At 40.8% G+C, this 14460-nt stretch overlaps 1 protein-coding gene and 1 long non-coding RNA gene across 4 annotated transcripts in view; one reads left to right on the forward strand and one right to left on the reverse strand.

Moving 5' to 3' along the window:
- Positions 1-1877: 1877 nt before the first annotated feature.
- On the reverse strand, positions 1878-6458 carry LOC135407558 (uncharacterized). 2 transcript variants are annotated; one of them, XR_010426923.1, is made up of 3 exons: positions 6351-6458; positions 6104-6163; positions 1878-2468 (listed from the first exon to the last, which is right to left on the reverse strand). It is a non-coding gene; the product is annotated as an uncharacterized LOC135407558 (long non-coding RNA). The 2 variants fall into 2 exon arrangements; XR_010426922.1 differs by lacking the exon at positions 6351-6458 and having other exon boundaries at positions 6104-6344.
- A 26-nt stretch (positions 6459-6484) lies between these two features.
- Positions 6485-14460, forward strand: part of ST8SIA4 (ST8 alpha-N-acetyl-neuraminide alpha-2,8-sialyltransferase 4) — a 56429-nt gene continuing 48453 nt past the window's right edge. The window contains exons 1-3 of one of the 2 annotated variants that reach the window (XM_064642696.1): positions 6497-6960; positions 11252-11383; positions 13982-14017. In XM_064642696.1, the coding sequence (XP_064498766.1) occupies positions 6848-6960; positions 11252-11383; positions 13982-14017 (281 nt within the window). In that variant the 5' untranslated portion in view covers positions 6497-6847. Of the gene's footprint in view, positions 6961-11251; positions 11384-13981; positions 14018-14460 lie in introns of both variants that reach the window. The other variant, XM_064642697.1, reaches the window with a different exon arrangement.

Genomic DNA, 14460 nt, shown 5'->3' on the forward strand with positions numbered 1-14460 from the left:
AGTATACAGGACAAACAATTTGGGGTCTTTCTGATGTTCCATGGAGTAAGGAACTCTACTGGTCACTGATCTGAGGCCACCTGAAAACAGAACAGATTTGATGCAGCTGAGTTAAACCTCATCTGAAACACAACTCCTACTCCCAACTTCAACCCACAACCCCGAGGCCCTAACACTGAACCCTACCACCATAACTCTAAACTGTAATGGCCATAACCCTAATCCCAATGACCCTAACTTTAACTCTAAACCCAACCCTAACCTTTCACCCCAAACCTAACCCCCAACCTCAAAACCTAAGAGGAGCCACTTTGGACCAAGATTTCACTGCAGGCATGAGCAAGCACGAAAAAATCAGAACTAACCCCACTACCCACTGCCTGTTCAAGTAACATCACAAGAAGGTGTTCACAGTCCTTTAAAACTCTCAGTCATATCCTATGACTCATAAGGAATGCCTAGGTGGGGCTGGATAGTAGTGCAGGTTTTCTTCATTCATTCCCAACAGTGTTACCAGGGTACACTTAAACAATGAGGGCTAATTTCAAAGTCTGAAGGAAAAGGCACCTTGTTGCCTAATGAAGAGAGGAGTTGGAGGTTTGGTGTAACCAGAAACAGGATTGCTTTTTGGAGTTGCAATCATCTATCCATCTATGTTTTAGATGTGTTTACAACTTACAAATCATTAAACTGCAAGGATGGACATATGGCGAGAAATTGACTGGACTTTCTTTCATTTGACCTAAAAGAAACATCTAAGTAAAAAGCAGTCTCCTAGCTGAGCCATGTTTTATGTTCTAGAAAGATGGGTTATTCATTCAGACTCCAAACCAGAATTGTATCTGAACAATGAAGTGAATTTAGAACTTGAACATAGGTTCAGGTTCATTTACGTAAGGAAGACGAGGATTTCATTCTCGCAGGACGGACAAATTGAGACAAAAAGGAGACACAGCTGTATGCATTTCTTACCTCAGGCTATTCAGGCATGTTTCTCCATTTAAGTAGTTTCTTATACCTTTTCTGGACTCTCAATTTTTTCTCCCCTTTTTTTGTTGGACTAGGTATAGTTGTTTCCATCTCTCCCAGCTGCCAATCCCTTAATCATTTCACCCTCATCCTTCTTCTATATCTACTTTTTCTTCTTTCTTTCTCTTCTGTTAGTTTTCCAGTGTTTTCTAACCCTTATTTCTGTTCCCTATTTTTTCTGTTCATCCCAATTGCAAAAGATACAGGTTGGCTATTTTTCCTAAGGGCAAATTGTCTTGAGACTGAATGAAAAGGCTATGGGAAACAGATTTCACACATACAGTCCCTAGGAAGGAAGACAATAGACATTTTGATTTAAAGTAGTGAGGTTCTAGCCCTCCTGAAAGGCACAGTAGCTGAGAGCCATCCTGTATTAGCATAATATCAGCATTTTTATAACGAATGTTTGTGGGACTTTTGAAATATCCTATGTCACAAAAGGAAGGAGAAGATCATGACAACTGACAATGTCTTCTTTTAGATTGGCCCCTACTTGCACGATAACTCTGCTTGAAATGTGGACATAGTTTATATTTTACTAGAATATAAAAGTGTGCATGGATCAGAGAAATTTGCAATGCAATAAACGCAATGGTGTATGCACCGAAATTAACATTTTTCCTTGCTGTTACACTGCAACTATATCTGGGCACCTGTGCACTGAGTAAATACAATACTGCACAAAAGAATATAAAACAGAGAATTTGATTTCATTGGGATTTAGCTCTAACACTTTCTTTGGAATTGCCGTAAAACTTCTTCTGGAGAAAAATATGCTCTCTTCCTGACACAGGCACACAAGAAATTGACGCAGTCCGGTGGGAAATAAGGGTTCTACCACTCTGGAGTTAGAGGGTGAAATGGCCCTTTATTGAAAGGCAGCGCCGGCTTACATAAGGGAAGGATGGAAGGTGCTGGAAGGGTAGGTGGAGCTAGGGAGGAGCATGCTAATAGGATACATATTAGGGGTTGGACATAACCATAAATGGAAAGGAATAATCATCAATTACCTAGGTAGCCTCATCTCCTTGGATGGTAAGATTGATGGGGAGATAGACAACAGGTTAGCAAATGGAAAAGAATAGCCATTTAAGGAAAAGCTGCAATGCAGCACTGAGCAGCCAATAAGGAAAAAGGGGAATAACAGGGAATACAGAACAATCGGGATTTTTATGAAAATTGGAAAATAGGGTAAAACGGGGGGTAGAAATACAATGTCCTTAAAACATAAACTTGGGTATAGAATCACAACAGTCCAAGCAGTCATTTAATTGTGCTAAAGGCATTGTTTTTGGGAGTCCCGCAGATCTCCTTGCAGACATCTATTTCTTTTTTCCACATTTCATAATTGAACTTCTCTTGGTCTCCCACAAGAAATGGCTGAGAGATTCAGGTAAGCTTATCTTCACTGTCTCCATACTATTCATCCTGTGGTTGTTCTGCAAGGCAATTGCAAACACCAAGTCATCATTGGATGTTAGTCACAAAAATGAAAGGGGAGGTGAATCTGAATATGGATTCTGACATGCATTTTGTGTCTCTGAACATCAAGAGAAATTTAATTACCACCAACCTCCACCTATATGGTGGAGTAACTATACAAAACTGCAGCTCAGTGCACAATCTTTAATTCTGTTGCCTATAAAGGCGAAGTATTTGAAATGCTGCTATTTGGAATGACAGTATTGCTAAAAATGTAATATTTGACTTAGATAATATTTCAAAGAGGAATACATTTTAATGAAAGTATGTATAGATTATGATAAACAGAAGCATAGAATATATTCAAATTTGGGCTATAAGAGCAATTCTGCAAAGTTTTAGTGTTCTGTGCATGTTAACACTCAGTAACAATAGGGATGTCCGGTGCCTTTTCTTGAGCCATCAGTGAAAATACTGGAGGATATTGATCTCTGCATGACAACAGATCTGAGTAGCAGTAGTACTTAAAAATTTGACAAAGTATTATTCATTTTTTTAAGTAGGTTTTCTTAACAAAAAAATTCAAATAGTTAATACTATTAAATACAGAATTAAAATTGTTAAGCAAATGCAAGAAGGGCGCATCAACCAAGCCTATTCCTGAAACAAAAGCATGTATAAACTTATGACCATTCCACAACGTTGATTCAGCATTCTGTTAAAAAATACTATATAGGAATCAGCTATATTTGCTGTGATTTGAGTAGATTTGCATTAAAATTATACATTAAGAAAATAGTTAGAAGGGAGATGAAAAATTTATTTCATCCATCCTTCCTCCTTTAGTTAAAAATCCAGAGATTTGTGCAACTTATTCCTAAAGACTACCAGTGATGCAAATGCTACAGCCTCCCCAGCAAACCTCTTCCAGAGTTTCTCTATCCTCAGTGATAAAAAAAGACTGAAGTAATTCAGAAGATATTTCTGGGCACCCACAAACAACATGAAATACTCTTAATGCAAAAAGGACTTTATATGGAAATATGCACTAACAAATGTAAATGTTTCAAGTTTCTAGGTACTTTCTTCGGCATGAAATGCAGCCTTTCAAGAACTCTTTGCCGTAGGAACTAATTAGCACTCTGAAATTTGAAATGCTTAAATGCATGATTATTTCTATTATTCACATTTTTGCTCCTCCAGTAGTCTTCATGAAAGAAATTTTACTGTCATCACCAGCTGCCATGAAATAGTATTTACTGAACATGTTTCTGGGTTCACAGAGCTAAACCATTCCTCCAATTTATGTGAAATAAACCATACTATTTGATATAAATGCCATTCATTATTTAAATATCATTAGACCGTATGAGAGGAAATAATTTCAAGGCATAATTTAGATAGCCTGTTATAGAGTTATGAAGTGCTGCTGATGATGCATTAAAGAAAGATAATTAAAGGAATTGGTGAAGCACTAGATGAATGTTTGAACTCTCTGTACAGTAAACTCATTTTGTGTAATAATAAATTTAATCATTACAAATGAAATGTACCAAATGAAATGTATACACCTATACACTATATGTGTCTGCCTGTTACTTGAGTACATTACAGAGATTATATGTAAGACTATATCAGGAATATGACCCTAAGAGAGGACAGAGCAGCTAAGCGAGGGATCTTCCTCACTGCAGTAACAGCTGTAAGGTTATTCCTGAATTAAAACTTGGTACTAATTTCAGAGAGCAATGAAGAAATTAGGAACTTGCCCTGGATCCACTTTTAAGCAACTCCTGTGACTCTGGGACCCTGCTATGCAGATAACCTCAGAGCTTAGATTAGCACACACAGAAGGTGAAGACGCTGAATCACTGCAGTGGATGATCTGGGTTCCCTCAGGATCCCACATCTGCTTTTGACCCAGAAGTCTGTTTTCATGATAGTAGAAGGACAGGCATGGGAACAGCACGAATTTTCAGGAAAATGCCACAGGCTATTGAGCACATTGTGCTTTTGGAGAAGTGCTTTTCTCCATATTTTAATCAAGCGTAGATAGTTTTGCTTTCCAGTAACTGAATAAAAGTTTTAGAGTCTTGCTGGTTTGGAGCTTGAAGTCAACTTTTTTGGGCCCTATGGGTAATGGAGGTCACATTCATTTAGACTGGTTGCAACCAGAGTGAGCAGAGAGAGAAAAGTGCACTGCTGGGCAAGGCACCTCTTGACCACCATTGCCATCAGTTCTCAAGTCCCTTGGATGCAGGCAGAGATTCCTTGTGTGGGAAGAGGATTAGCTCCTAGGAAGGAACAGGGGAGCTGGGTTTTAATCTTCAGGGAGGAGGAAGTGCAGCAGAAGGTGGAGAAGAAGAAGGTGAAGGCACACTGCTTTCTGAATGTGCACATGGCCTGGCAAAGGGCTGCTGTAGCTGATAGTGTAAGCTGCCGTTGGTAGCTGTGGGTGGAACCCAGCAAAATCACCTCTGAAGGGAGGTGAATTTGGGATCCTCTGTATCCCAAATGATCCTCATTTTCAACATCTACTGATGATGAGTCCATCTAACTACAAAAATAATCTAATATAAAAAAATTATTTAATGTATAAAAAAGTGTATTGCAGATGCTCAACAGGTTTAACAACACTGATGGAATCCTAAGTGTTCAGCTGAACATGTGATGCATTTTTACAGTAGTATTAAACAGAGTTTTGCATTGAATCACTTTTTTTCTAGAAAAGAATGTACGTCAGCAATTATAGTATAATTATATTATAATTTGAATTTCACTCTCACAGATAAAATGGCCTTTTCTCCTTTTGCTGCTAATGCCTTTTAGAGGTCACTTTCTGACACTAGGTCATCAGAGCCATAGCAGAGAAAAGCATAGAAAGACCAGCTTGATCTGGTTTGTGTGGAAGGAAATTGCAGTTTTCATTCCATTCCACTGAAGCTCAATTAAACCCTTCCTACTACACAAAACTGATTTTCAGAACATAACAACTATTAGCAGCAACTTCTCTAACCTTTCTTCACTTCTAATGCCTCTGAGGGAATACTCTCTTGGGATGGAAAAATCTGCACATCACCAAATTTGCTTGCATCTTTCTGTGAAATGTCTGTTACTGAACAGTTCTGGACACAAGATATCAGAGCAAACAGAGCCAGGGAAGGTTCTGTCATCCCATGAGCTCCCGCTCTTAACCTAAGCCAAGAAAAGGAAGTCACACTAGATTTGTCACAAACCCCTCCAGGATCCCCGTGGGAGAAAAGTGATGTTGGTCTTGCCTTCTACACAAATGCAAACTTGAGAGCTGTGGGCAGCTCCCTGTCACAGAGCACAAGCATAGTTCCAGGGCAGCTTAGTCACTTTGAAGAGAGCAAAACAATACTGAGAAAAGCGGATATAGCTAATAATTTATTTTTTCAGGTTGCATTATGCTTTTTTAAGATTTTTTTGTTTCGTTTCGGTTTGGGGTTCGGGGTTTTTTTTGTGAGTTGCAGAGAAACCGCCCCAGCAGAAGTTGGGAAAATAATGGATATGTTGAGACCGCGTGGGTGAAACAGGACGCCGGGGACCGGGGCGCGGGCGGCGGATTTGGCTCCGGAACTCCCGACAGGGAGTGTGCGGGGGCCACGTCGCTCCCCTCCCGCATGCCCACCTTCTCCTGTCGCGGCTGGGGCAGCTGCCAAGGCGGGCTCCCTCCAGTGCCCTTTTCAACCTCCAACCGTCCATTGGGGCAGAGAGGGGAAAAAAATTAAAAATTAACAAAAACCTTTCCATCGGCACCGCGTTGGCGCTCCTCCGCTCGAACTTTCTGACGCCCAACAGGCCATCGGCGTACTCCCGCCATGTGCCAGGGTCGGAAGCCGCGCCTCCCCCAAACACAGCTACCCGGTTGTACTCACCATCGCTCCCCGGACCCGCAGTTGCCGTCTGTTCGCCGCTCCCAAGGAACCGCCCCCGCCGGGCGCGCATTGGCCGCGCTCCGCCCGCGCCCGCCCCGCCGAGCCGGGGGCGGCACCGGCCGCGCCCCCGGGCCCGAGCGGCGCCGCAGCGGAGCCGGACGCGGAGCGGGAGCGGAGCTTTCTTCTCGGCTCGGCGGGTCAGCAGCGGCGACGGCGCGGGCTCGTCTCCCCGGCTCAAGGCGAGCGAGCCGCCGCCTGCACGCCCGGCTGCTGGACAGGGCGAAAGAGATACAAACTAAACGCCGAACAGCCCCCCAGGCTCTGCGCCCGCCTGGTTTGGTTTTATTTTTTTTTTTCTGCTGTAATTATTTCCAGGGGAAAAAAACCCCCAGGCATCGCCGTGTTTTTGGCAATTCTTGCTGCATGAGGAGTTGTTTCCCCGCACACCCCTGACAAACAAAGGAAAAGGGGGAGGGGGCCCACGTTTCGCAGAAGACATGCGTTCCGTCAGGAAGAGGTGGACTGTGTGCACCATAAGTCTCCTCCTCATCTTCTATAAGACGAAGGAAATAGCGCGGACCGAGGAGCGCCAAGAGGCACCTCTCGCCGGGTAATTGCGGGGCGCCGCGCCGGGAGGGCTCCCCGAGTGGGCAGCGCGGCCGTGTCGGTGCCCGCGGTCCCCTCCGCGTCCCCGCCGGGGTCGGTAGATGCCCCTGCGCCCTCCGGTCCGGAGCGCCTTGTGCCTCGTTTCCTGCCTTGCAACCTGTCGGGGAGGTGCGAGTTTGCCGGGGTGCAGGTGACTCCTGCCTCCGTCCTTGGAGTTCTGCCTGGGAGCTCGACATAACTTCAGTGCTCCTCAGGGATGCTTGCGCAGGGAGGGTGTGGGTCATTCCGCTTAGCTCCGGAGGTTCCTCTGCTGGAAACTCTGGTCCCTCGCTGAAACCGTCCGTTACATGCTTTCCCCCTCCTGCCTGTCTTCGGCTGAAAACAAAAGGCGAAGAGTCCCTTGCCATTTTTCTCTTTGCACCTCAGGTTTCTCTTTGTCGGTCGTTGTGTTTATGTATGTGAATGCCAGTATTCGTCATTTTTCTCCCAACTTGCAGCTATCCTATGGAGACCTTGGTTTTTCAGCCAAGCTGGGTTTCTCCTTGGAGGACTATAAGATTTTGTTTTCACTGGAGTGTTTCATAAATGTCTTGATCGCTTAATGAAACCAGCAAAAGCTGAGTAGGGGCTCACGCTTTCTGTTTGCTTTTGCAAGTCGACTAGGGGGGAGAATGCCATTCACAGCAGATTTTCATCTTCTTGTAAGCCCTTGCCTTAATTTGAGGAGTAGGCATAAGGAGGTTCTAAGTACCCATACAGACCTGGAGGAAGCTGCGGCAACTATAGCCTACTTAGTCCCCGCTTGGCCCCAGAGTTAAAGACAGAAAGTGCATCACTCCTCCCTGTTCACGCAGTCTAGTGCGATAGCGGGGCACAGGCAGCTGGGCACAGCTGGGCAGCAGTGGCCCCGGATTTCCCGGGAGCAGGGGCTTGCCTCACTTGTGTGTGTGCATTGTTTGCTTCCCATGTTATTCAAGATTTTCACAACTCGCTGGTATCTTTCCCTGGGTGTAACCCTGGCTTCTGCCACAAAGCTATCTGTAGACTTAGGAGATGTACAGAAGTTTAAAATTTTGGGGTTATAGGTGTGTGAAAACACACGTGAAAATCAGTGTGTGAGGCAGAATTGTCATTAAAGATACCCATGTTTCTTAGTATGTACTCCTTCCTGTTGGACTAGAGGTAGCTGTTAAAATTATTCAGAAATTACCATATATAAGTTTGCAAAGAAAAAGCCCCCTCCAGCTTACTGCACGTGATTTGACACAATTGAAAAGGTACTAAAATGAACTGATGTTTTAATATTAAATAAAAGAAAATAAGTGTAATTTGTCATAATATGTGTGTTCTTAACAAACACTTTAAAATGTAATGTAATGTACTTCTGCCAGATGATTTAGTGATATATTTATTTCTTTGTTATCAGTGAGACTTCTTGTACAGCATGATGCTAGTCACTTTCGCTGTTGAAATATCATTTCTCTTCACAGCCTGTCATCCCATTCGTTACTGTCTGAAGCAGAACAAAACTCCTAAGTGTATTGCTACTATCTGCTGCCAGTATTGGTGTTACCCTTGCCTTTCTCCAGAACTAGGGGTTCATGACATTTGGTTATTTTTGACTGGCCATATGGGCGAGCAAAGTCACTTTTCTGCGGGATGCTTTACTTTCAGAAGTACCAGTAATACAGAACTATGAATGCTCAGGATGGTGCGTTTTATGGTTATCAGTGAAACCTCAGGTAAACTCCAGATATTCCAAAATGGACTATATGCAATTCCAAATTATATGATAAACCTTAAACCGTGTGCTTCCGTAGCAAAGTTTGCTAGGACAATAATTGCAAAGCACCCCCCGATTCAAACAGACAGTAATGTCCCTTTAAAGGTTAAGTAAGTAATGAAACACGGGCGTTGCGTGCAATGCAGTGTTTCTTAAACAATGTCATCTTCCACTGATATGGAATATGCTTGAAGGAAGTTACTTTATTTAATGAGCTATCTTCAGGAGAAGAGATTGTCTCATGATATTGGTCTGATTGGTCGCCAAGGCAAGGTAGTTCAGAGTGAAGGCTGACACTGTAAGCTGTAAGTGGCTGTCACATTATGGCAGCTGTTTCATTTACATGACAGGATTTGCAGTGATTCTAGAAGATACAAAGTAACTCAACTTTATTTCACAGTTATTTACACAATGAAGAGTTACCTGGAGAAATTTTTTTCTTTTTATATGTTAGTTTATTTAATATTACTTTAAGTGAAAATTAAATAGAACAATGCCAATAAAAGGGAGAGGAGGATGTAAGTGAGCACATTTGTGTTCATAGTAGTACTTTAACACAAAGTGCCTGGGACCTTCTTTTAGCTCATAAGAACATACTTTAACACTGTTTTAATGTACAAGCTATATAGCTCACTACAGATCTAAATTGTGAATATGGAAGAAAACGACATTTCAAATGCTATGGTGCTTTAAGTGTTGGCAATGTATTTTGTTGTTGTCAACTATCTCATGTTCAAGTGTCTGCTAAATAATATTTAACCCAGAATAAACTAAAGACATCTCTGAAGTACCTTTAGACTGAGAACTTTACTTGGATGTATTTTGGTAATCTTCTTTTAGATGCGTGCACTCAATGCATCTAGAAAATATATGCAGGAGTATATATGTAATATATATTATTACAACCATTATGGAAAAATTTTTAGGGAATAAAAAAATTTAATATAGCAAAAAGTATAAATTTCATTCTCATTAATAATTTAGGGACTTGCGCAGCATCCTCCCGTGCTCTCAAGTTAGTGGTATTTAGATAATTTGCCGCAGGTCTTGTACCTAAAGTTGCAGGTTTTCGATAGGTGGCAGCCTTACATCTGCATCGGAGAGATGACAGGGCTGCGGGGTGTTGGTGGAGGGGATGGTGAGGGAGAAAGAGCCGTGTGTAATGCAGGACTGGTTTTGGTGAAGTGTATAACACCGGTTTGTTACTTATAGAGGCTTTCGCAATGATGGATCTTTTTAGAAATTACTGCATGTTACCAGTTTTCTGAATTTAGCTTAATTAATGTCCCATTGCAGGTTAGCTTGAGTTTAGCCTGCTATATAGTTTGCCAGCTATTACTGCTTTATATATCCTGCAGTAATGTTGCTGTAGTTCTTATTGAGGGCTGGGATCCAATTGTTTTAAGAACTTAGAGCCACAGGAAGACAAGAGTCAGCAATTCCCTGAAAACCTTACAGTCTCACATCTTTTCCATTTCATTGTTTGAAGGGCTGTGGTCAGAAGTTCTGTTTGCAAGTTATGGTTATTGGCAGTATTTCAGAGCATGCTGATTTAACAGAGAAGGAGATTTCTGCGTTACTGTTCTGTATACTCCTGTGTTACAAGACATTCTACATGGTAGAATGTTATATTCAACAACTTTGATATATTTATGATTAATAGCTGTGTTTGAACTCAGCTGAACATTGCTCTGGCACCTAAAAGAGAGTGGTATGGAAGATAATGGAAACATATGGAGATAAAAATGGATTTTATTGCTAACACCTTAAGTCGTTCTTGCAGTGTTTTGGATTCTCTATCCCATTTGTGTGACCCTACTGGCTAATATTTCAACTGATAACATTATGATAGCTCATCAGGTGTTCAGTGGTTCACCGACTACTTATTGTAGTTTTTTATTTTTTAAGGTTACCTTGCCAAAAGTTATGAATATTACAAGACTGATGGACATGATAAGTCAATTGGGGTGGTTTGGATGTGTGCACACAAATTTCAGGAAGTGATGGGGAAATTTTGTGGTTTGTGTGCCATTAAATTCCAGAATTTTGTCCATAAAAGTCTTTAAAAGTCTTTTGCCTCAACAGGAGGCAAAAAAAATCTATTAGGCCAGTATTGCAGATTTGCAGCAATTGCTGGGCAAAGGCTTGAAAGTTAGCACTTAATTGTTAGTTTAGTACTAGAAATTTGGAACCTAAAAGTGCAGAATCTGCCTCACAAACATAATAAAGTTTCATCCAGGTTCACAATTTGTAGCTTATTGTAGTTTTTCTTATGTCTATTTTATTACAAATATAAACATATTTAGGCTCTTAAATTGCATATTCAACTCTTAGATATAGCTGTCCCATAGATTTTTTTCACAGTTACAGTTCATTAGCTTTAGAAAGCAGAGAGAGAATTGCTTATTTTTGTGGTGAATAAAAGGATATATTGCTGATGCTTGGGATGTAAGTTACTTAAAACTGGAGTTAGCCTTGGGTGTAACTGTGTCTTTTATATATTGCATTGCAGAGATGGTGAACTGAGTTTGAGCAGATCAATGATCAATAGCTCTGATAAGATAATTCGAAAGGGTGGCTCCTCAATCTTCCAGAATGCTGTAGAAGGTTGGAAAATCAATTCTTCTTTAGTAATGGAAATCAGGTGAGTGTCTTAAATGAAAAGCAGTTCATTTCATATTTTCATTCATGTTACTTATAATTTCTGTGGTCTGGAAACAGTAATCTGATTTACAGTTGCAGGTGGATGGTTTATAACTGTATATATTTAGGTTCAGTGTTAAATGCAGTTGCATTGCATTAGACTTGAAATCATGTCATCCTTCGTAAGAATTAATAAAATATTTTCATCTGGCTGTGGCAGTCAGACCTGTGCAATCAGCCTCTACATTATGTATGTCCACATTTAAGCTGCTTGTTTAGAACTCTTCCACAGTCAGTGGTGAGAATCTGGCACTTTTAGGACATGATTTCCTCTTATCCTAAAGGTTTGAAATAGAACAGCCGAAAGTATCCTGAACATAGCAGTTTTCCTCCCTTGACTACAGAGGGAGCTTAGACAGACAGCTTAGGTATAGGAGTCAAGAGCCAGGGCATCAAGTGCTGTGAATCCAGCACTGGCCATGATTGGTCCACATGGCAGGTTAGGCACTGACAGTATCCATGTCCTAGGCAGTTTTCTTTCTTGAAGTCAGAAAGGCCAAAAAGAGCTTTAGGCCGCTGCTGCTGGGGCAACTCAGTAGCAGAGTTAGAGTGAGTGGATAGTTCTGATATGTGTTAGTATTCATAGTGTGTCTGTGCACCCTGAGAGAAGAACAAGCAGAGGCCTCTTAATGTTGTTCTGTCATACCTTCCCCATCTTCATCAGGAAGGTGGCCAGTGAAAGAAGCATGTGCAGTGTGACTTGGCAGTGTGGAGGACTAGGAATGTTGCATTCTGTGAAAAATGAGAGAAAATAACTATTTTTAGCAACAATCACATAGCAGACTAGACTTGATTTTCTGAATGTTAAGATTTTGAATAGACATTTGGTCTAATTAAAATGTGGTTTCTGTGTGATTTCCCTTTCTACTTATTTTTAAGTTTTGTAATTGTTTTTTTGTAAATTAAGGGACTTTTTCCTAACTCCTTAAACAGGCATTGTTTCCGTGTACGAAAGCATGGCTTCTCTGAATGAGGAACTTGAGGGTTTTTTTAATGACTGCTATTTTATGTTCCTAATCCTAAAACACATAGAAGATAAAGGTAGCTCAGAAATGTATGGAGCTGTAGTAAAGGACTGATGTTCTGGAAGCCTTGTGGTATGATGGACGCAGTGCACCCCCATTGCAAAAAGCCAAGGAGCAGCATAAAGGATGGAAAGCATAGCAGGATTTGGGTAGGCAGAAAATTAATACTATGGAGGATGTAGCTGTCACTCAGCTGCTTGGTAAGTGCTCTGTGGAGTCCCCACTCCTTGACTGCCTAGGTTAAAGGACCTCAGTCATTTAGCTGTGTTTCCTACTGATGAAGACCATGTGGACATTCTGAAATGCATCTGAGGTGCATTTTAGGAATGGAGTTTGATCCAGAACCATCCTTCAGCCTGTTTGACCAGTGTATGGTTGTTCCATAAAGGCTGATTTCTGCTCCAGGACAGTCTAGGAAAGATAAGCAGATTGTAAACATCAGTGATGGTATTTAAAATTTGTATGCATATAACTGACAATTTATGTTGGAGAAATATTAAGTAACTTTAGAGGAATACTGTTGAAACTTTGTTTCATAGGCTATGGGTCTGACAACTGGAAGAAAACAACTGTTTTTTATTTGTGAAGTAAACTGATTTGGAAGTTGTTGAGTGACTATAAGTAGAAACAGATAACTATTCTCAGTCATTTTGTTGAAAAATTGAGTATCATATTTCAGAACCATGTAAATCCAATCTGCCTTGCTGGTCAAGCCAAACAACAAAGTAAAAATATGACAATAACTTTTTTTATGAAAATTAAGACATAAAATGGAGCTTGGGTTATGCTCATTTTCCACCTATTTCAGATGCAAAATACATCCTTCAGGCAAAGAGGTAAAATAATAGAGAATGGTTTAGATTTTTTTTCCAGCCTGTTAGTACATGTGTATCATCTCAATGTACTAAAATCACAAGTTGCAAAATAATTTTTTTCTTTACTGTTGGCTGAAGGGGAACATTCATTTAATAAATTACCGTTGTGCACTTAAGAAGCATCATGACATGATAATATGTTTTTTTAAAAATATTGTGCAGGAAAGGATTTAATTTTTTGGGAGGGTCTCATAAATACAGTGAAGAAAAAAGTGTATCTTGTACACTAACTTAAGCAGTAGAGGTTCTACTGTATCTTAACATTTTCTGTATAGTAGAGAGCATCAAGCTGAGGTTATGTCCACACTGCCAGTCCTGTTTCGAGATGAAATAGCTACCATCATGAACACTGAGGCAGAGAGCAGGTGTTTTAACTGAACCAGTAAAAGAATTTAAATTATTGTGATGTAGGGCCAAAAGTTGACATGAACTATATGAAAGGAACCAGTGCTACCAGCCAGTCACAGTCTTTCCAGAAATCCTCTTTGCTGACATAGCATGGCATATTCAGTTATGGTGCTCAGCAGTGAGGGAGAGACATTTGGCAAGCTTTTCACTAAGGAAGCCACATGCAGCCCCTTGTGAGATGTGTTTCAATCTGATGCTGACTAAATGATCTGCTTTCTCTCACTTTTACAGGTGGTTTGCTATACACCTTTCTTCCCTGTTAAAGCAGTAAGAAGCATTTTGGCTGTATTTTTACACTTACACACCTACCAGGACTAACTTCAAATGTGTCTAGTGAAGTCCTAGAGTGTTCTTGTGGTTTAACTAACTGTTCAGCCCTCCAAGGTATATTACGTGCACTGTGTAGACCATGAAGATGATTCAAGCTTTATTATTGCAACTATTAACATGAACAGTGGTTGGTGGTCTTGTGGTGTGAGGTTGACCGTAGGAAGTAACGGTAAGAGAGAAACAAAAAACAAGCTAGTGCCTGTTTAATTATACATAAAACATTTTCAGTTCTTAGGAGTGGGGAAATAATTTGTAAAACCATTAGTGTACAGCATAAAGATATTTCATAAAACTTACAATCACCCATAAATGACAGCTACTTTTATGTATTATATCAGCTTTACACCTGCATTAACAATTTTAGAATGAAGAAAATATTT

Source organism: Pseudopipra pipra, chromosome Z (genome assembly GCF_036250125.1).
Source record: "Pseudopipra pipra isolate bDixPip1 chromosome Z, bDixPip1.hap1, whole genome shotgun sequence".
Classification (NCBI taxonomy): domain Eukaryota; kingdom Metazoa; phylum Chordata; class Aves; order Passeriformes; family Pipridae; genus Pseudopipra; species Pseudopipra pipra.